This window comes from Vombatus ursinus, unplaced genomic scaffold (genome assembly GCF_900497805.2).
Source record: "Vombatus ursinus unplaced genomic scaffold, bare-nosed wombat genome assembly UNPS02012179.1, whole genome shotgun sequence".
In the NCBI taxonomy this organism is placed as follows: Eukaryota; Metazoa; Chordata; class Mammalia; order Diprotodontia; family Vombatidae; genus Vombatus; species Vombatus ursinus.
The window spans coordinates 305,177-325,847 of NW_020951957.1; the positions used below are offsets into that span (position 1 = coordinate 305,177).

The following is a 20,671-nucleotide window of genomic DNA, read 5'->3' on the forward strand; positions in this document are numbered from 1 at the left end:
CAGACCACTTTGGGAGCACCAAAGAGCTAGAAAGTCTTCAGTCTGAACTCTCCCTTAGATTTTACAATACAATACTCAAATACCATGAGATAGCAGCAAGACCAGCCCAGACATTCATTCCCTCCAGAAATGTGTAGAGTTTAACTCTAACATAAGGTCCAAAGTGAGGAAATAGTCTGGAATAATGAGCAAACACAAAAAGAACCCCACCATAAAAAACTATTATGGTACCAGGAACGCTCAAGACACAAACCTAAAAGAGAATGTCTTCAAAACATCTACAAGCAAAGCCTCAAAAGAAAACAAAACTGAGGTATAGGTTCAGTTAGAACTTCTCGAAGAGATGAAACAATAGTTTTTTTTTTAAGTTTTAAATGCTTTTAAAATTGAAGTGAATGGTAGAGAAATGATTTGGAAGAGAAATGAGAGCTATGGAAGAGTAATTTGGAAAAGGGAGTTAATGGCTTGACATCCTGGTGCAAACCCTTGCCCAAACAACAAATTCCCTGAAAATTAGAATGGACCAAAAAGAAGCCATTCCTGGTACAACAGCACTCCCATCTTCAGACTCGGTGTTTACATCTATTCTCCTCTATGCCTGGAATGCTGTCCCTCCTCACCTCTGCCACCTGGCTTCCTTCAAATCTCAACTGAAGTATTACCTTCAGCAAGAAGCCTTTCATAGTCCTTCATTTTAGTGCCTTCTGAAATTAGCCCTAATTTAGTCTATACCTATTTTTATAAGTAGTAGTTTGCCTACTATGTCCTCATTAGACTGAGCTCCTTAAAAGCAAGGACTGTTTTCCCTTTCTTTGAATCACCAGCACTTAGCACAGTGTCTAGCACATAGTAGGTAATAAATTTGAATTGACTGACCAGAAATAAAAACAAATTGAAAAAATCTAAGAAAATATAAGGTATCTCACAGCAAAAACAATTGATCCTTTATCTAGAAGACATTATTTATGTAGACTCCTGGAAAGCCATGACCCCCTCCAAAAGAAATAAAAACCTAGACATATTTCAAGATATCACAAGAGAACCGCACAGACATCTTAGAATCAGAGGGCAACATGGAAGTAAAATCTATCAGTGCCCACATAGAACCCCAAAACGAAGACTCCCAGGAACATCCTTTATAGCCAAAATCCAATTTCTAGGTTAATGAAAAAGACAAACAACTTTAAAGAACTTAGGCACTGCATTCTGATCATTGTTATTATCAACCATGATTCAACAGGACTCACCAATGTGGGCATTTGTTTTGTTTAACTCTGTATGTTTGTAATAGGGGTTTGTTCTTCTTTGTCTTTTTGGGGGGAGAAGGGGGTTAAGGGAGGAGGTGGGAAGGAGATGGTGGATTTATGCTTATTGGAAAAAATTTTAATTAAATTGGATGCCAGGCTCAGTAAAACCAGTGCCCTCGTTAAGTACAAAATAACTGCACATTACTTTAAGTAGAATTGGGTTCTTTAAGACTGCCTTACATATTTGACGAGTGATGAAAACTCTAATTGTTAATCATTTTCTTTCTTACCTGCTTCTTTAGGAAGCAGATAGGAATGCAAATGATAGAGAACTTTTAACTCCTACCTTATGACATAGACTTCTGACCCCTGCCCACTTGTGATTTCTTTGCTAGTTGCCAATGGTTTTAAACAGGTTAAGTAACCAAGAGTTACTCGCAGAGTGAGATGAAGTGAATAGAGTGCTGTGCCTGGAGTCAGGAAGGCCTGAGTTCAAATCTGGCCTTGAATACCTACAGCTGTGTGACTCTAGACAAGTTAGTTAACCGTTGTCTGCTTCCTCAATTTTAAGATAGGGACAACAGCACCTCCCTCCCAGAGTTGTTGTGAGGACAAAATAAGATATTTATAAAGTGCTTATTAGCACAGTGCCTAGTTGTAATAGTAGGTTACTTAATAATACTTGGTCTCTTCTTCCCTCCCCCCATAAGTTGCATTGAAAAGGGATTTCAGTGTCCTCCCTTTCCAGAAGCAATCAAGGATAGTTTATAGAGGGCTGACCTCAGTGCCTTCAGAAGACTTGTCAAATTCTGTCTGATACATATACTGGGTGTTGGCAAGTGGGCAAATGACTTAACTTCATGGGTAAGCCACTTAATCTCTTTGTGGCCTCAACTCTCTATGGCAGACGAGCCACCAACTTGGGTTGGTGGAAAGTGTATCCACAATAGGAGTTTCCCACGATTGAAATTAAAATCTGAATCCAAGTTACCCAACCTAAGCTTCTTCCAATAAACCTTATTTCTGAATTAATTTTCACTCAGTTGGATAGTTTCAGAATGAGATGAAGTAAGATGCCAGAGTTTGATGACAGAATTTGCTAATCTTTTAAATAAAACTTTGTAGCTGGAGTTTTATACTGGAAAAAACATATACCCGGTCCTTAGAACTCAGTAATGCAAAGATTAATGATGGGGAAAAACAACCTGTATTTTAATTCAGGTATGGCAGTGGATTCGTCATAGAGCTAAACTGGAAGACGATGAGAGAACGGTGGTGTCGAGGAGTCTCGTTCACAACTTAGTCGAGGAAATGAAGAATGAACTACAAGACTGTTACTGTCTGTCTGAAAGGTCAGTCTCACTAAATGAAAACTCTTAAATTCAACTAATCTCAAGTGTAAGAAAAGGCAATTCACTAATTTTATGCATCTTCCAAGAAAGCACAATACCCTACCTTTTCTCTTTCTAGAGCAAAACAGCTGCTGCACACCGCAACTGAAATATTCCTGGAAATTGTACAGAAAAAAGATTTCCCTGAATTCATCACAACCTACTTAAACCTGGACCACACTTTTCTGGTATCATCTTCCTACAACCATAGCTTTCATTCCACAGCTGTAGTTGCTATTCATAGTACAGCACAAACCAAATCGAGGCTGTGAAGAACCAGTGCTTGACAAAGCTAGCGAGACTCATCACTGACATAGGAATTCTGCCCTCACTGATTATGTGAAACACATTATATTAAACTTTTTTCCACTTTTTTTTTACTTTCTCCTCTGGCTTATACCAAATAGGTACTTTAAAAATGTCTGAGTCACCTGTCACAAAATAAAATCAGGTCAAGCACTATAAACCTCCCTTGAACCATAGGGTTTTGTTTTAGTTTTTCTTTTAAGATTAGATGAGACAATATGGCTGGCTGAATGTAAAGGAAAACAATCAGTACTGTTTAATATCCATGTAAGTTAAAATGACATTGACCTGTGGCGCAATGGATAGAGCACCAGCCCTGGAATCAGGAGGACCTGAGTTCAAATCTGGCCTCAGATACTTGACACTTACTAGCTGTGTGACCCTGGGCAAGTCACTTAACCCTGATTGCCTTGCAAAAAAAAACAAAACAAACAAACAAAAATTATATTGACCTTCAAAAACTTTGCCAGGTCTCATTAATAAATTTAAAATGCTCAGGATGGATTGAAACTTCCCCCCCATCTTGCTTTCCTGCACCCTATTTCTCACTGCCACCACCCCATCCTAAAATATCATAATTTCATTACAAATTCATGAGTGAATTGAATGTGATGAATTAATTACCACCCGTCAAAGCAAAGGGGCATACCTACACATAGTATTTAAATTACAATGTTTTAAGAATGGTGTTTGGATGTAAAATGAAAGAAGTCATGGTCCTCAGACCCTAAACAATTTATGCACTATATCAAGTAAACCTGAAAGAGAATATAAGATTTATTCAATTGTTCCAGTAAAGATTGGGTTGGATTACAATATACACATTAGGAATTTATCTCTTAAAGGGTGGTATCTGCAGTAAGAGTTAGGAGTAGTCATGGTCATTCTAAGACAATCTATAGCCATTTTTACAGTCGAGACAATAGATGAATTTCAATTCAATATACAGTGGAGTTTAAACATAATTCACACACCCCACACCACCCCATCATATGGCTGGTGCCTCCTCAAGCATCTCATCTGCGGCAGAGGTAGCACACCAGTTCTCTCAACATGGAGAACTTAAGTTGCCAGAGGAGAAGTTTTCTTATTTTTTTTAAACAATAATACATTGCCATCTTTCAAGATGTTCCTGAGACTGGGCCAGGTAATAAAATAAAACAAAAAATGGGATTCAGTTTGTACTTTTTATACCATCAAGATGTGGTTTGTAAGTACAGATTAATGGACTAGGAAAAAGTTGGTTTTTAGCCCAACAGTTCATTTGACAAGAATCCGGTCAAAGTCCTTCTGAAAAATCCCTCCTCAGAATTGACTTTCTATAAACTAAAAGTACCACAAAAATGTAAAGTGTATATACAATCTATTCATTTTTACTCAATCTTGTTATTTGCTCAGATACTGCAAAGGCCATTAATGAGAGACTGTGGAGCCCAAGGCTAGTTCTCATTGTTTCATAGGTTTAGCATATTAAGGCTCATTTTCTCAAGCAAAACCATTTACATAGCAGGCTTCAGTTTTCCCTTAATTAAGATTGGTGAATTAAATTCACAGTACTAGCTGCCACCCTAGCCTTCGTTGAGATAGATTGTAATGCCAAGCAGTACTACATTTTGCATCTAGGAATTTCCCCGACACCAGCACTAAGTATACTACATAAAGCTTCCATTTGCACCAGCATTAACATATCAATGTTACAACTATACAGCACATTATATTACCTCTGACTTGCACCTGTGTCTGTCTCGATCTGTATATTTTCACAGAAGCCCAATACCTATTAGTTGAAATATTCACACAACTGTTTTTCAAAACATTTTATTGCATCATATTTGGTACCTTATGTTTGACAACAAAAAGGAAATTACATCTGTAACTGCAGGAATAAGAAGCTGGTCTGTTATTGAAAAAAAATCTTGGGCCCTTTAAAAGTTACAAAGTCTTGGGCTTGCCTGAAACAACTGAGCAAGAAATATATTCTTAGAAATGTAGGGCTTCAAGTATTACAAACCTGTGACACTGTGGAAAAATTCCAGAGGTATCTAAACTGCAGCACTTTTTATTTTTTCTGCATAACGTGAACAAGGCCTGCTGAGGTTTTTAACTATTAGTCTCTTGATCAGTCATAGAATGGTAGAGTAAGGAGTTCTGCTCTTTACCTTCAAGCCATGGTGGGTTCTCTCTTTTCACTTTGGGGTGAAAAATTCATACTTCCTTTTTAATTAGTTGGTGCCACATCACAGTGCATTTGGTTCTTGCATTACAGTTTTATTAAGTTTGGCCAAAACAATGCTGAAAGGCTTGCCCCAGGACAGCAATGTTAACTATTTTTTTTTCAAGTTTTTAATTAAAATTGAGATTGTTCTAACTTGTTCCTTCAGTTAAAAACTGTGGTACAAGAACACCAAACTGATCATGTACAGTGAATTTTGGAGACACAACAAGCTTATTGAACACCCTATGTTTCTTAATAATTCTGCTTGGTATCTATTTGTCCCATTCACTACAACATCAAGCATCTGTTGTAGGTTTATCTGTAAATAGTGATTCACATTGCATACTTCCTATGGTCAGATCAACCCCATATAAAACCAGCCAGATGCTAAAGCCCCAACAACTCTTTGTGCTCAGTGAAAGAATCCAGTGCTAAAACAGCATTTTTGCTGTCTGAGATATAGTAATCTCACAAGACAAATTTAAAGTAATATTTCTGCCACACACCTGCTTTGTTAGCTGTAACAGCCTCCAGATTTCATATAAATTAGTTTAAAAACATGGGTGGGTAGGTAGGTATAGGATAAGGTATTTTTTTCTCTCAATTTTAGCAGCTTTTAATTTTTAAGAAACTGAACCTATATCCTGTAATATGTTAGATATTTTATATATATACTTTTTCAGCAGGATAAAAAAAACATAAAACACTATTTGAAGGCTAAACGTTGACTCCTTCCATTCTGTGTAAGTTAGAGCAATGCAGCAGGTGCGTGACAAAAATATTATACACTAGATATGGTCCAAAGTCGTTTCATTTGCTTAAGGGGCTCAAATTTCATTGGCCAGTTCTTCAGTTTCTGCAGAACTATCTCCATTTATTGTGATCTTGGTGTCTTCTTCATACCCAGGAGGCATGAAAGCCAGAGCGTAGGGGAAAAGCTTATGGCAATTTGCTCGGTAAGTTTCAGCAGCTTCTTTACAGTCTCCAAGGCTCCCGTCACACAAGGCTCCCAAAGCCTCCATGCATGTCTAAGAGAAAAGGGTAATTTACAATGTAAAAACACAGAATAAGTTTCTTTTTTGTACTTACAAAATGTCTCATCAAGTTAACATATCATTTCCAAAATCAATGAGAAAGGATGCACATTTAGGGAAGAGTGCACTTAATCCCTCACCCATCAGCATTCCACAATTACAAAATACTCCAAATCTCCTCAGTCAAAGCTAAAATTAAAGCAAAAGTTTTGAGCATCTCTAGCTACCTACTCCGTGCCTTTTTCATGTCAACTAATGCACATTCTTACTGAAGTGACTTGGATTTGCAGTAGTAAAGCTTAACAAAGTCAACTACTGTTTACATATTCAACATTTCACTTAGAAAAACAAAAATGCACTTCCTAAAACGTGAACTAAAAGGATATCTCTGACTTTCTAAAAGTACTACATAACAAAATCAAACCAACACACAGAACCAGGTATTACAAAGCAGTTAATTGTTTACTGAAGATTCCTCATTTCATAGAAGGTAAAACTCACCATTCACAAATCAAACTCCAAAGAATAACCTGTGTGTTTCCAGCCAATTCACACTGGTTTGCGTTTTTTCACCTTTTCCTTCTTTAAAAGACTGGGCAACTCAATTTTCATTTGTTCCTTTTCCTTCCCATCTCAAAAAGGTCTAAAGTGGAAGGTGTGTAGTTTTGTTACAAAGAAACAAAGCCAGTCTACCATCCCAGACTTCAAAATGTAGATTCTATTACGTCCTAGTGGTTCTTTTGATCACCGATGCCCAAGCTTAATCTTGTTTTCTTAAACACTGCTTTACACTTTAGTCTTTTCTAAATGACCTCTCTCTGTGTAGGCTTTTTAGCTTATGTTGGATCCTAACCTTTTAACTATAATCTTGGTATTGCTACAAAATTTGTTCCAACATTATAACAGCAATTTAATTGTTAAGAACCAGAAATGCCTCCTTCTTCACCAACCTCCTTTTAAAAACAAAAACAAAAAAATCTTCAATGATTGATAGAAACTTCTCTGGGCATCTGTTTCTTCTGTAAAAACTGAGAGGCCTAAACTATAATGAAATGGAAGCCTAGTCCCATTTTTTTCATACAATGTATGACAGTATTTTTATTAATCTTGTGAACACATGATGAGTGTGACAAATTAATAAACAATTAAGATGTAAGCAATGGGGCCACTAGGCAATGAAGGTGATAGAGCACTGACCCTGGGGTCAGGAGGATCTGAGTTCAAATGTGACCTCAGACAATTAGCTGCATGACCCTGGGCAAAGCACTTAAGCCCTATTTGCCTCAGTTTCTCATCTGTAAAATAAGGACATACTAGAGAAGGAAATGGTAAGCCACTCCAGTATCTTTGCCACGAAAACCCCGTGGACAAAGTCCATGGGGTCATGTAGAGTCAGACACTTCGACTGAACAACAACAAGGCTTAATAAAAGAAAAAGAACCTGAGGATTTGTGATTAAAGATCTTACACTACTATGGTGAAGGATACTTCTGTTAGCTTAATTAATATACTCTGCCTTGCCTTCCTTAAATATGTCACTTTAGAAATGTTTATCAATACTGGTTCCTACTCAATAAAGCAAGAGTACAAACTGCAATTCAATTATTTGTGAAATTCAAAGACATTTTCAAATACATAATGGGTACTTATTGAATTAATGAAGACAGGGGATAGTCTGTTCAAGAATTTAGCTGAATAAAGTGTTAAACAAGATTAATCACAACTGCTAATTGTTCTTTACTCCTGACAAATTTAACAAAAACAAAATAATATTTTGAATAGAATTCACATGTGTAAACAATAGAGAATTCAAATCTCTTGGTAAAAAGAAGAGAACATGCAGGTATCTTTAAATAGAGACCATGAAAAATCTTTACCTGGAGGTTTCTATTAGTTAGAGATTCATCAAGTGTTGTTGCCAACTCTATTGCTCGCTTCTGACTAGAGGGATCCAAGTAATATACCATTTTGGCAGCTAAAAAGGATAAAAGAAATATCTTAGGGTTTTATGTCAGGTTAAAACTATCCTCCAGCCCCCAAAACTAAAGGAGCCAGGCTATTATAGTAATAACAGGAAAAAAGCCAGAAGATACTCAATTTTTTACTTTATTCAATCATCTTATGATTACTTAATTTAACAAGAAATGAAAATTTTCTGCTAAAATATAAAAGTGGAAAGCTCAGTTCAATAGCTAAGTACACAAAGGCAAACAAAACCATTACCCTTTCTAGCCAGGGACACTAAGAAAGCCAAAGAACTAAACAATGCTCCAGCACTTGAGAGCTGATGGGTAGGATTCAGAGATAGCTCTAACCACATAAAGACCCCTGCTCTACACTGACCTAGCTTTGACTGTCAGCACTATTGTCCGGAACTTTACCTGCTACTGGAACCTAATAAGAAAAGCTAAGAATCCACATGCACAAAAATAAACAGATTTAAACACTACAACAGAAGCCTGAACTTCATGGTCTATAGTCAAATTTACATTAATTCTTGATGCTTTATTTTAAGCCTCTGACCTCAAAAACTTGGAATCTGAATTTGTAGCAGAAATTTGGTAAGAAACATTCAAAAAAATTCCATTCCTGTTAGGTGAGGCCTCTCTCCACATCCCTCAATCAGGTACTTAGTCCACAAACTTACCTGAAGACTGCAAACTTACAGGTAGCTATGGGTCCCAATAAGAATGAAAATGAGTTAATTACCTGATAACCTATGTGGCAATGAATCAAAGTTCCTCTTCAGGAAAGTTTCATTAAAATTCTTTGGGTTGGTTGCTCCAAAAAGCCGATTCATCTCTTGTTTTAATACTGTCCTCACTGCATCGGGCAGATCTTTGCTTTCAGACCCTGCTAAGCAAAGAAACAAGTGTCCTTTGAGCAATGCAAATTGGGGGACAATCTGTAGTGATCTGAGACCCCACTTACTGGTGTTAATGGAACACAGTTTTACCTGAAGAGTAAATGTTTAATGAGATTTACTTACAGTGAGGATCTATGATTCTGACTGAGTGGAAACTCCCTACACCAAGGGAGCTTGCTTGAGATTCCCAAACAGCTTAGGTGAATAGCCCAGAGTCAAACAGCCCACAAATGTCAGATATGCCCAGCCTAGTGTTCTAGCCAATGTTACCTCTCTGCTTACACACAAATTCAGAAAAGCCTAGAAAGGAGGCTCCCAATATTAGATCACTGTCCCCCAGGCAAACTGCATCTATGACATAGCAGATAAATCCTAGGGAGGTGCCTGGGGCACAAAGAGTTAAGTAACCAATTGGGAGTAAAACAGCTTATGAGTATCATAGGGAGGATTTGAACCAGGTTTTCTTGACTTTAAGCCTAGCATTCTACACACTGGGCCACTATTGCACATACTTAAGTTATACAGATATATTTAAAGGATTCACATTAGCAGAACCATCTAATATCATATTAGAGATTAATATAAGGCTTTGAAGATTCAAAAGCACAACCTTCCTTTTAATGTTGGATTCACTGATCATTTGATGACTGAAAATATTGCTGGATCAGAATAGTTTCCCAGGCCAGTATGGATTCTTTCCATTGCCTACTTAAATAGATTGTAGTGTAAGTTTTAACACTGAAAGAGACCAGAAGATCAGATGCTCTGAGATCCCTAATTTTCAAATGAAAAAACAGGCTCCAAGAAGTGATTTGCTCAAGGTCACAGTCTCTGACTTAGATAAAATTCCTGCTAAACCAAGAGCCAGGTATACAAAAAGTGGTATGTCTTGTTCTAGTTAAAATCACTTTTCAAGTAACTTGTGAATTCACTACAGGAGGATCTGTACATGGAGGCTATGATCCCTCGCTATTTAACTTCCACAAATTATAAAATTCAAAAAGACAACATCAAAATAAAACTACACTTCAATTTATTGAAACTTTGTTTCCAGGATTTATTAATAAAGGCATCACCATATAATTAGCTCTACAGGCCAAAATTATTTCTAAATTATGGGATATTCTTTTGAAGGAAACATTGCTAGAACTCATATTCTGAAACTACTCAGAGGAGATTCCAACTTTTGTAATGTATCAGCAAGCAAATTAATTGTTCTGCAATTAAGAAGGAATTATATTTTCTTAGCTATGGTACCTTGTAGGTTAATTTTATACATTTAAATTGCATTTAGTTAGATTAGGGAATAAGTGTGAGTTTCCTCACCAGGAGTTCCTACTCCAGTAAAATCACAAGTCTGTGGGGTACCCCACCCCAAATCCTGCCCCTAGAAAAAAATAAGATATTAAATGACACAAAGAAAGCTGAACTGTATACATACAACTTTTTTTAATAATAATTACTAGCATTTACATAATGGTTTAAGGCTTGACAAGCATTTTACACATATCATCTCGTTTGACTCTCACAACAACCCCATGAGTCACTAGTATTATCTCCATTTTAAAAATAAGGAAACTGAGGCAAAAGTGATTTGCCCAGAATGACACAGCTATTAAGCACCTGAGGCAGGAAGTATACAAAACAGAAATGGAGGAAGAACAAAAGGAGATAATAGAAACATTCCTATTTAACTTTCTTAATAGTAGTTCTAAATAAGGTTTTAATGTTGGTTTATACACACACACACACACACACACACACACACACTTCAGTATTTCTAAGATCCATGATACATCGATGAAGATCACAAATTATCAACAATTCAGTAAATCAAGACTGAGTTGCTTTGGCAAACCCACTAACAAGCCTCTCCAAACTTATACAGGCTGATCTTCAAAGGACAGAAATACACAGTACATTATTGGGCCAACATGCAAAACCCGCCTAGCATGTTAAGACCATACTCTTTGAGAACCAAGGATTTCCTCTGTACCACGTTGAGGCAATGGAGTAGGAATTTAGTGAAAATTTGATTGTTAAAAACAAAACACTGACATTCTCCTGGATGTTGCTTGAAACAAGCAGGCCAAGTGATTTTTTTGTTTGTTTGTTTAATTAAGTTAAAATTCACTACCATTAATGTCTTCAGTCTTGCTCTGTAGCATTTTTGTTGCTTCTTCCAAATTTGGCCACAGCCACTGGTTTGTCCATCTTCTGCAAAGATCTAATTACAGTACCACCTCTCTAACTCAGCATACTATCCATCTATTTTTTTTTTTGTGGTGGATTCTATTCCAAATTAATCTTCAAAGGGTCACCAGAGTTCCGGTGACCAAAGGTTTTTATTTCTCTTTTCACTTTTTCATGGTTTTCTTGGCCTCTTTATAAATATGTCTTTATGTAGCCAAATCCTCCTCTTTTCCAGAAAATAGCTCAACCTTAGCAAAATTAATTCATACACGGATATTTTAAGTTTTGTCCTTTGAAGCAATGCCTCGTCAAGACTTCAGGATTTTTCAGATTCTTTCCATTCCACTTCAAAAATCAGCATAAGATTTCCAAAGCCTCCTCTGACATGGCTGATTAATATTTCCCTGAGTTGTGAATTTTAACTCATAAATCATCTGGGCACTTTCAATAACTCCAAGGTTTGTCTCAAATTTGCAAATTTAATCCATGATATACAATCTTCTGGTGCAAATTCCAGGAACTTTCCATAAAATTTGTCATACCAAGTCAAATTCTCAAAGCTGTAGCTCCAATTCCCTACAGCCTGTAAATAACCTTGACTTCAGGGATAAGTTCCCAAAACTCTTCTGGCAAATGGTAGATTCTTCTATCTTGTCTCAAAATGGAGCAAAGATGTAAATTCTTGTGAATAATTAATTTCACATAAGCTCTAAACACCCGTGGTTCTCTGAATCCTTTGCCTCTAATTCTTCATGTTACATAAAGCTGATTCAAGAGCTTCACAGTTCCAGTGTTTCTCACACTACCTGTTTCTACATCAATTTCTCCAATTGCAAACAAAGCCACAAATGGGTCACTTGGCTATCAGTGCTACCTAGTTTTTTGTTGTGACACTAAAGAAAAATCCCATTACGATGTATAACAATATAAGGGAACATCCAAATGCTCAAAGATAATAATCCATAGCTATATGGTACTTTAAGTTAACAATCAACAAACACTGATTCTGTGTCTGTGTGCCAGTTGTGAGGAAACAAAGGAAAAAGCAAAAGTATTATTCTCACGTAGCTTCCATTCTAACAGGGAAACAAACATGTACAGATACATACAAAATAGATAGAAGGTGTTTCTGTGAAGGGGAGAACACTTACAGTTGTTCTGTGGGGAATCAGAAAAGGCGGTCTATAAAATGTGGCACAAGAGACAAGTCCTGAAGGAAACTAGGAATTCCAAGCCTGGGGGGTGAGGAGAGAGTGCATTCCAAACATGTATGATAGTTGATGTGCTGAAGGCACAGACAGTGGAAATGTGGTACTGCAAGATTGCTAGCGTGGCCAGAAAAACAAAATGGATGCATACTTGGTTAAGATCCCTTTTAAGGGCTTGGACTGATAAGCATGGTTCTTTGCTATTACCTGAGGTTCATTTGGGTAATTTCTCATCACATTTTTTTCTCCAGATAACATTCTTTCTGAAATTTCATATTTGGCCATCACTATCAAGAACTTGCTTCACAATGGCCCTGGCCTACTTTGGCAGTGATGACTCACTCTAAAGGATCTGATTTTGCTGTTGGGTAGGAAGCTAACCTTTGGTTGGACTCCTGAAGATTCTTTGATTCAGTCACTTCTCAGTCCTACTGACTACTAGAGTTTGACTTCTAACAATGCAATTGACAAAAATTTCACTTGCATTTCCCTATGGAATTCACTCTACCGAGGGACAATCTAAGGAATAAAGAACTTTCAAATTATTTTACAAACATCTAAAACAAAGAAGTCAAAGAAAAACTCAAAATGGTGCTAAGAATGAATAAACTTTCTCACCAATCAATTTCCTTAAACGATGGGTGAGTTGTTTCACAGATCAAATGAATGTAATTATATATTGATTTCTATAAGGCTAGTGATTTATTTCTCACTTTAATAAACTGGAAATATGGTTTGGAACAGAATATATGTTCCATTGGAGGAATATAACTTAAGAGATGTATTATATAAGCATCATAACAACACAAGTTGTGTAGTATAGAGAAAGAGCAGTGGATTTGGAATCAAAGGACCTTTAGTCAAAGCCTGGCCTGTTTGCTATCTCAATGCCCTCGGGCAAAAATCACTTATCCTCTATGTTACTTAGTTCCCAGATCTGTAAGTTACATCAGTAGTTCTCAAAGTGTGGTCCTAAGGGTCCCCAAGAGCTTGCCTAAGGATCCATGAGGTTAAAACTATTTTCAAAATAATATCAAGATATTATTTATTATTAAAATGCTTTTTTCCAACCACGTGAGGCTAAATTTTCTTCATGTACTTCAACCAAAATATCACCGACAGAATGAATGCAAAAGCAGATACAAAAATCCAGCTGTCTTCTATTAAGCCAGACATTACAAGAAATTTGCAAAAGCTCTTTGGAGTCCTCAGTAATTTTTAATAGTGTGAAGGGGTTCTGAGATCAAAATGTTTGAGCACTTCTAAGCTAGATGATCTTCAAGGTGCTTTTCAGCTCTAAATCTATAATCTTGGGCTGAGTTTCAAAAATTTTATCCATAATTGGAGTAGGAAATATTGATTAAATCTACTATGATGAACTGGGGCTCCTAGTTAGATGATCAACCCTCAAAATGACCATGAAAAAAAGATGAGTATGCATAAATAAGATTAATAAAGGTTTGTTTTTAAAAAATATAAACCATTAGAGTAAGAAGTTGCATGCTGTCAGTTGTAATTACTATATTAGGTTTAAAAAACTTTTTGTGGAAAGGTATTACAGGGGAACTAACTGATGTGTCAAAACAAAATATTTTTAAAAGTAAAAATGTTAAAAAGCTAACAAATTTAAAACGGACCAAAAAAAAAAAAAAACCAAAAAAAAACCTCTATCAATATAACAGGAATGCAAATGCCTGCAAAAAGGAAAGATATGGGATTAACTATAAATTATAACAAATAAGCAAATGTAGTGCTAATTTAAAAGGCATGCCAGGCACTGGGATGCATAAATAAAACAGCAAACAAAGGAAGCATGTGCTTATCCTGGCTTTTTAACTTATTCTGACTTTCTGTATAGCATATAAGGCCAATTTTTGGTATTTTAGATACTTAATTGGTAGAATAAGGAGCTACAGAAAGAACAGAGGTGATCTAAGAAAGGAAAATATGGGGCCTGTGGTAAAAGTAGGACAATAATTCTATGCTAGGAATTTTTTAAAAAAAGGTCTAAATGAACACATAGTGTTCAAGTACCTAAAATTGGATGGATGTTGGGCAGGTATTTTCAATTCCACTGAGGTCAGAAAAAAGGAAGGAATGAGATTTTTACTTGCTTGCTTTTTCACTATAGCAATAATTCCTTCTCTCTGAGATTGTTTCAAATCCTTATCTTTGAGGCTTATGAGAAACAAAAATTTAAGTCAACTTTAGAATCTACATTGTGAAGTACTAGTCAACAGCTTTATTCGTATTTTCATTTAAGGACATCTTCATAGGATAAATAAATTACTATCTATCTGGACTATCTATCTGGTGCTTTCTAGGTAATATGAGATGCTGTATAGTGTACAGAGCAGTGGCTTTGGAATTAAAGAACAGTTATTCAAATCTCTCTTTCTAAGGATAGGCATCTTCAAATATACCTTGTTACATTCTTCCAGTAGCACTTTACAAAAGGAATGTTACTGGAAAACTATGTTTTAAATATATTAAGGGAATGAATTATTTAATGACCAGTGAATCTTTTTATAATGAGAAGTTATCCCTTACGTGTATTTATATTTTAAGTTTATACTGTCACATATAGCTTTCTGGCAAAAATTTACATTTAACTAATTAGCTGATAACAATAAAGTCAAAAAGTTTTTGTTTTGTAAAGATACAGCACAAATTTATTACTTGTGTGAATCACTGACTTTTCATTGACTGAATTCTGTCTTCTAAAGCATTTCCATGTGACTCTTCCAGCTAGTGAATTCTGCTGAATAACCGGAGCAATGACCTAGCTAAAGTTGATGCTTAAGAATTCTAACTTTCACTTCAAGGAGCATTCTGCCTGTGTCAACGTGTAGTCTAAGTGCATTTACATTTCCCATACAACCTGTGGAAGAAAAGTTAGCCAAATGGACAATCGATTCACATAATCTTTACACACTCAATAAAAGCACACATGTACCTAAATATACCACAGTTTATTCATGTTTAAATGGGAGATAACACAAATGCCCAGGAATCAAATGTGCCCAGGAAATTAACACTGTGATTTATAATGGATCTTGGGACCTAAATTTTTTTTCCATGGCTCAAAAATCATAGTAGAATTTGGTGGAAAAATAAGCATCAACTATTATAAATGTTTACTACTATACACCTTTTCAGGAATACATTGAACTAGTAATAAAACATGCATATGTAAAATACTTTGGGAAGGAATCCCACTCTAAGACTTACATAACTTCTTTCACGATCACTTCGAATACTATCTTCCTGATTCCACTTCACAACCTCCTCTATCCCCCCCCAAACAGATGATAAACAAATGACAAAACTGTATCATTTAGGTTGAAATAATATTAAAGCTCATAGAAGACAACATCTTACAACATTCCTACATTCCCTACATAAATACATAACATCCTTGACAAGTTATCCAACTTTTATTTGTACATGTCCAATAAATAAAGAATCTACTACTTAATAAGGGAGCTCAATCCATTTGGGGGACAGTACTGTCAGAGTATTTTCCTAATTTCAGATGTGTCTGCTTGTTTGTTTGTTTTTTAAAAAAATTTAAAATAATGTTCATAGCTGGAAATTCTAACGTTAACACTAAAATTCTTTTGTGGTTTTGTTATTTGGTTGATTTTTCTATTTCCTCCATTTAAAAAAAAATTCCAATTTAACTACAACATTTAACATCTAGTAAGAGATTACCTACTGTAAAACGTTTCTGAATTCTGAAGGCTAAAAGTGTTAGATTCAACTTCCTTTTGTCATGTTTAAAAAAAAAAAAGACACCTAAAGAATTACAACATGCCTACAAAATAACCTATGACTTCTGATTTCAAAAACAGCACATTACAGTATAGAGTGTTAGACTGGGAATAAGGAGACCTATTTAACTTCAATCAAATCACGTCTCCTTATCTGTAAAATGAAAGAGGTGAACTAGACAATCTCTATGATTTGAACACCAAAACAACATGGTGTTTTAAATTTTAAAACATTTGCTTTGTTGTGAACATTGATTTTAAAGGCTTACTTTGATGAAATTTTACTAAAGTAGCAAATTGACTCTTCAAACATTATTTTCTTCCAGATAATACTTTGTACTAAGTTATTAACCCACTTCCTAAAAATTCAGATTTATCAAACAAATGAATCAGAGAACAATTACTACATCCACTTTCCAAAAGGATTCTTTGCTTTTCAAACAAATTTACCATGACTCCTTAAAATAATAAATTTCTCTAAGATAGGGATAAGAACTTTTATGTGTCATGGACCTTTAGACAATCAGGTGAAGCCAATCTAATCCTCCTCAAAATATTGTTTTTAAATGTATAATATACTTAGGCTTACAAAGGAAACCAATAATATTGAATGAGTGATCAAAAATATTTTTAAAACAAGTTCAATACTCAAATAATATGTCTACAAAAGCCTGAATTTATGTATCAGTTCTCAGATATATGCCTAACTCAGTGCCATAAAGAGAATAAGATGCTCAAGTACCTCACCTGAACTTATTTCTGGTCAGTTACACCTATAGCTTTAAAAATGTAGATATCAGCCATAAGTATCACTGCTCTTCCTCCAATTACATTAATAAATATTCAGTACCTTATCTTAGAGAATTTCTGATAAATCTGTGTATATCACTTAGTCATATTATTAACAACAAAAATTGCTGTAAATGCGAACTGTAAGGGGTTAAAAACTAATACATACCAGCACTGAAGAGGCGAATCATGCACTCATGAAGCCAAGGGTGACTCGAATCAATAGCAAATGCCCTCTTTACTGACTGAAGCATCAAAAGAAACTTTTCTATAAAAGAAAAAATTATACATTAAAAAATGTTTATTTTATAGGATGTCCTCAACTCAGGATTACCTAAAGTAGATTAACAGTTTTGAAAAAGAATAACCAAATGAAAGAGTTAATTATATTTTAATTAAAGCAAATTATTTGAATCAAATATTTCCTCTTATCAGCATGCAAGCTAAATCGATAGGATCCAAGCAACATAAAAAGGTATATCTTAGCATTCAGCAATCGCGGAGTTATACTTCATTACAAAAGCTTTGGTAAAGAAACAGTAAAGCATTTTGTAGTACTGGAAAAAATACCAGGAAAAACATATGTGCTTGAAACTCTGTCAGCGGCCATGTGATCACCTTAACATGGTTTTCCTTCTAATCCTTCTGACTACACAAATCCCAGGCAGGGCCAGAACTGAGCTGTCGTTTTATTAAAGATTCATCAGGGAGCTGCTAGATGGTGCAAGGAAAAGAGCATTGGCCCTGGAATCAGGAGGACCTGAGTTCAAATTCGGCCTCAGACATTTGACACTTACTAGCTATGTGACCCTGGGCAAGTCACTTAACCCCATTGCCTAGCCAAAAAAAAAAAAAAAAGAATTCATCAGGACCAGACCCTAGCCAGTACTGGCTTTTGATGTTCTAATAATAAACTCTACAGCATCAAGGTTTTCAAAGTACTTTTCCCTCCTACAAACCATTGAGGCCACATTATAGAGATGAGAAAATCATCCATATGTAGAACAACCTTTCTATTTTTTATGTAAATAAGCATAATGGCCTTTGTTTTCACTATTCATACTTAGAGATTCTTGAAACCATATCACTGTCATTAAGTTCAATGGTATGTGAAAAACTGCTTTCTAGGAAAGTGTTCTGAAATGGTTTTTCCTTAGTTCCTGTTGAGCCCAAAGTTCTCAATAATGTCTATGCAAAGGGAAGAGATTCTTCTACCAAACATTAAATGCCACAGATGCATAAATAGTGGAGAATCCTTCATTCCAACATCAGAGATGTAGAATTGTTAGGAAGCAGGGGACTGACCTCAACGAGCTCTAAAGACAAGCTCCAGCCCCTGTGATTTGTTAGTTCATAGTCTTGTTGGTGAAACAAAATTTACAGAAAATAACTTTGAGACAGAGCAATGCAAGGTGCAAAGAAGGGCTAGACAGTATAGTGTGGTGTAAGAACTCCACTTCCCATAAAAGCATAACTCTAAAAAAGGATGCTGGACCCAATTTTTACAAGAATAAAATATTTTGCCCATCAATTGGGGAATGGCTGAGCAAGCTGTGGCATATGAATGTGATGATGGACTACTATTGTGCTATAAGAAATGATGAGCAGGCTGACTTCAGAAAAACCTGGAAAGACCTGTATGGTCTAATGCTGACTGAAGTGAGCAGAACCAAGACAAGATTGTACACAGTAACAGCCACGTTGCGTGATGACTAATACTGATAAACTTAACCCTTCCCAGCAATACAAGGATCTAAGACATCTCCAGAGGCCTCATGATGGAAAATGCTATCCTCATCCAAAGAGAGAACTATGGAAGTTGAATAGTTTTTTTTTTCCTCTTCTCTTGAGTTTTGTTTCCTCTTTCTGATGGTTCCTCCTATTGGTTTTAATTTTTACTTACAACATCACTAATGTGAAAATATGTTTAATACGAATGTAAACGTATAGCCTATATCAGATTGTGCGCCATCTTGGGGAGGGTGGTGGGGAGGAAGGGGGAGAAAAATTTTAAACTCAAAAACATATGGAAGTGATTACTGATAAATCAAATTAAAAAAAAAAAAGAATAAAATTTTTCCCCTGGGACTCAGTTTCTTTATCTGTAAAATGAAAGGGTTGGACTAGGTGTCCTTAGAGGTGCCTTTGGGCTCTAGAACTATGTATTCCAACTGCCTGCAAGGTATTTCCAATTTAATTCCCTGCCGTATTTCAAACTCAAGATTCATCATTCCTCAATCCCCACAACAAAATTCTTCCTACTCACCAAAACTGGCAGTCATCATTGATTCCTCCCCTCTATCACACTCCATATCCAGTCAATAGTAAATTCTGCCTTCACATTGCATGAGAAACAAGGGACAATGTGACTGTGCTTTTCTATTTGAACGACCACAAACCCTACTTAATGCCTGTATAACCTCAGGTATGGAATACTCCTTTCCATTATTTTATACCGACTCTAATACATATCACTGTTCACATTTTTGATCCTGTCACTTTTCAAAAAATAAATAAATAGAAAAATAAAAAAAGTCAACGATTCCCTAATTCTTACCAAGTAAAGATCAAATTCCTTATTCTCACATCTAAGGTTCTTTACAATCCGATCCCTGGCTACCTTTCTAGCCAAATTATTCATTATTCTTCTAAGTTAACTCTATGGCACCAATCTGAGTGTCCACTTTCCCCCAAACATATTTTGTGCCTGTTCATGCTAGTGCCTCTCCTAGGAATTCCCTGCCTTATATTTCTGCTAATAGAAATTCTACTCATATTTAAAGATTAGTATAAATGCCAGTTTCACTAAGAAAACTCTGACTGCCTATTCTGATCACCTACCTTTTTTCTCTGAGGTCCTATAACACTTTATTTAGATTGTTCAAATGGGACTTATCACATACGTCCCATATCTCCTAATAGACATTAATTCTCTTATTAGGATTACCAGGGTTATTAAGGATACTAAGGTACCCACTCCCAGGTCTTGTTCAAAATAGGCATTATTAAATGAATCTACAACTGTGCTAGAATGCATCACGGTATCTGTTAAGAGATCCTATTGTGAATGACTTATATAGCTATACCATAGTATATATACTTTCATCACTTACCTTTCCTAAAGTAAATCTCAAAGGCAAAAAGATGGGTCTCTATTTTGTTCTTTACTAAATTCTTCAATGGTGTTAAAAATTTAATAGCTTCCTCCAATGGAGTTTCAACCTAAAAAAAAGATATCATATAACCATACCAATAATTTAGTAACTCAGCTTCTGATCACTATTAACTCTAACCTTCTGTATTTGAACACTGTGGTGAAGTTATTTATAATGCCGAATTTACTAAAGTAGCATTAGATAATACCCTTTTATACACATTTTACTAGTTAGGTATCTCTTACCAAAAGTCTGTCCACTCGCCTGAAAATCCTTATCTGTCTAATAGGATAACAAATTATAATATTCAGGGATAAATTCTTAGGCCTATGATGTGGTCAATTCACAATCTCATGAAATTTCTTAGGTTTATAAACACAAATGGCAAGGAATTAAGAATTTTGCATTCAAGAGTAAAGAAATGTGAAACATAAAGGACATTAAAATTTCATGAAAGCTTTAAAAGAGTTTAAAATAACGTGGGGAATACAAGT

At 35.6% G+C, this 20,671-nt stretch overlaps 2 protein-coding genes across 9 annotated transcripts in view; one reads left to right on the plus strand and one right to left on the minus strand.

The window, feature by feature from the left end:
* The window catches only part of LOC114039688 (malate synthase-like), a 67,069-nt gene extending 64,057 nt beyond the window's left edge, over positions 1–3,012 (plus strand). For all 7 annotated transcript variants that reach the window (XM_027857558.1, XM_027857556.1, XM_027857557.1 and 4 more), the window contains 2 exons: positions 2,469–2,599; positions 2,718–3,012. In XM_027857558.1, coding sequence (XP_027713359.1) covers positions 2,469–2,599; positions 2,718–2,910 — 324 coding nt within the window. In that variant the 3' untranslated portion in view covers positions 2,911–3,012. The remainder of the gene's footprint in view (positions 1–2,468; positions 2,600–2,717) is intronic.
* A 685-nt stretch (positions 3,013–3,697) lies between these two features.
* The window catches only part of NAA15 (N(alpha)-acetyltransferase 15, NatA auxiliary subunit), an 87,528-nt gene continuing 70,554 nt past the window's right edge, over positions 3,698–20,671 (minus strand). Inside the window, exons 16-20 of one of the 2 annotated variants that reach the window (XM_027857544.1) lie at positions 20,136–20,244; positions 17,192–17,290; positions 8,903–9,046; positions 8,071–8,168; positions 3,698–6,187 (exon numbers count right to left, since the gene is read on the minus strand). In XM_027857544.1, the coding sequence (XP_027713345.1) occupies positions 5,987–6,187; positions 8,071–8,168; positions 8,903–9,046; positions 17,192–17,290; positions 20,136–20,244 (651 nt within the window). In that variant the 3' untranslated portion in view covers positions 3,698–5,986. Of the gene's footprint in view, positions 6,188–8,070; positions 8,169–8,902; positions 9,050–17,191; positions 17,291–20,135; positions 20,245–20,671 lie in introns of both variants that reach the window. The other variant, XM_027857545.1, reaches the window with a different exon arrangement.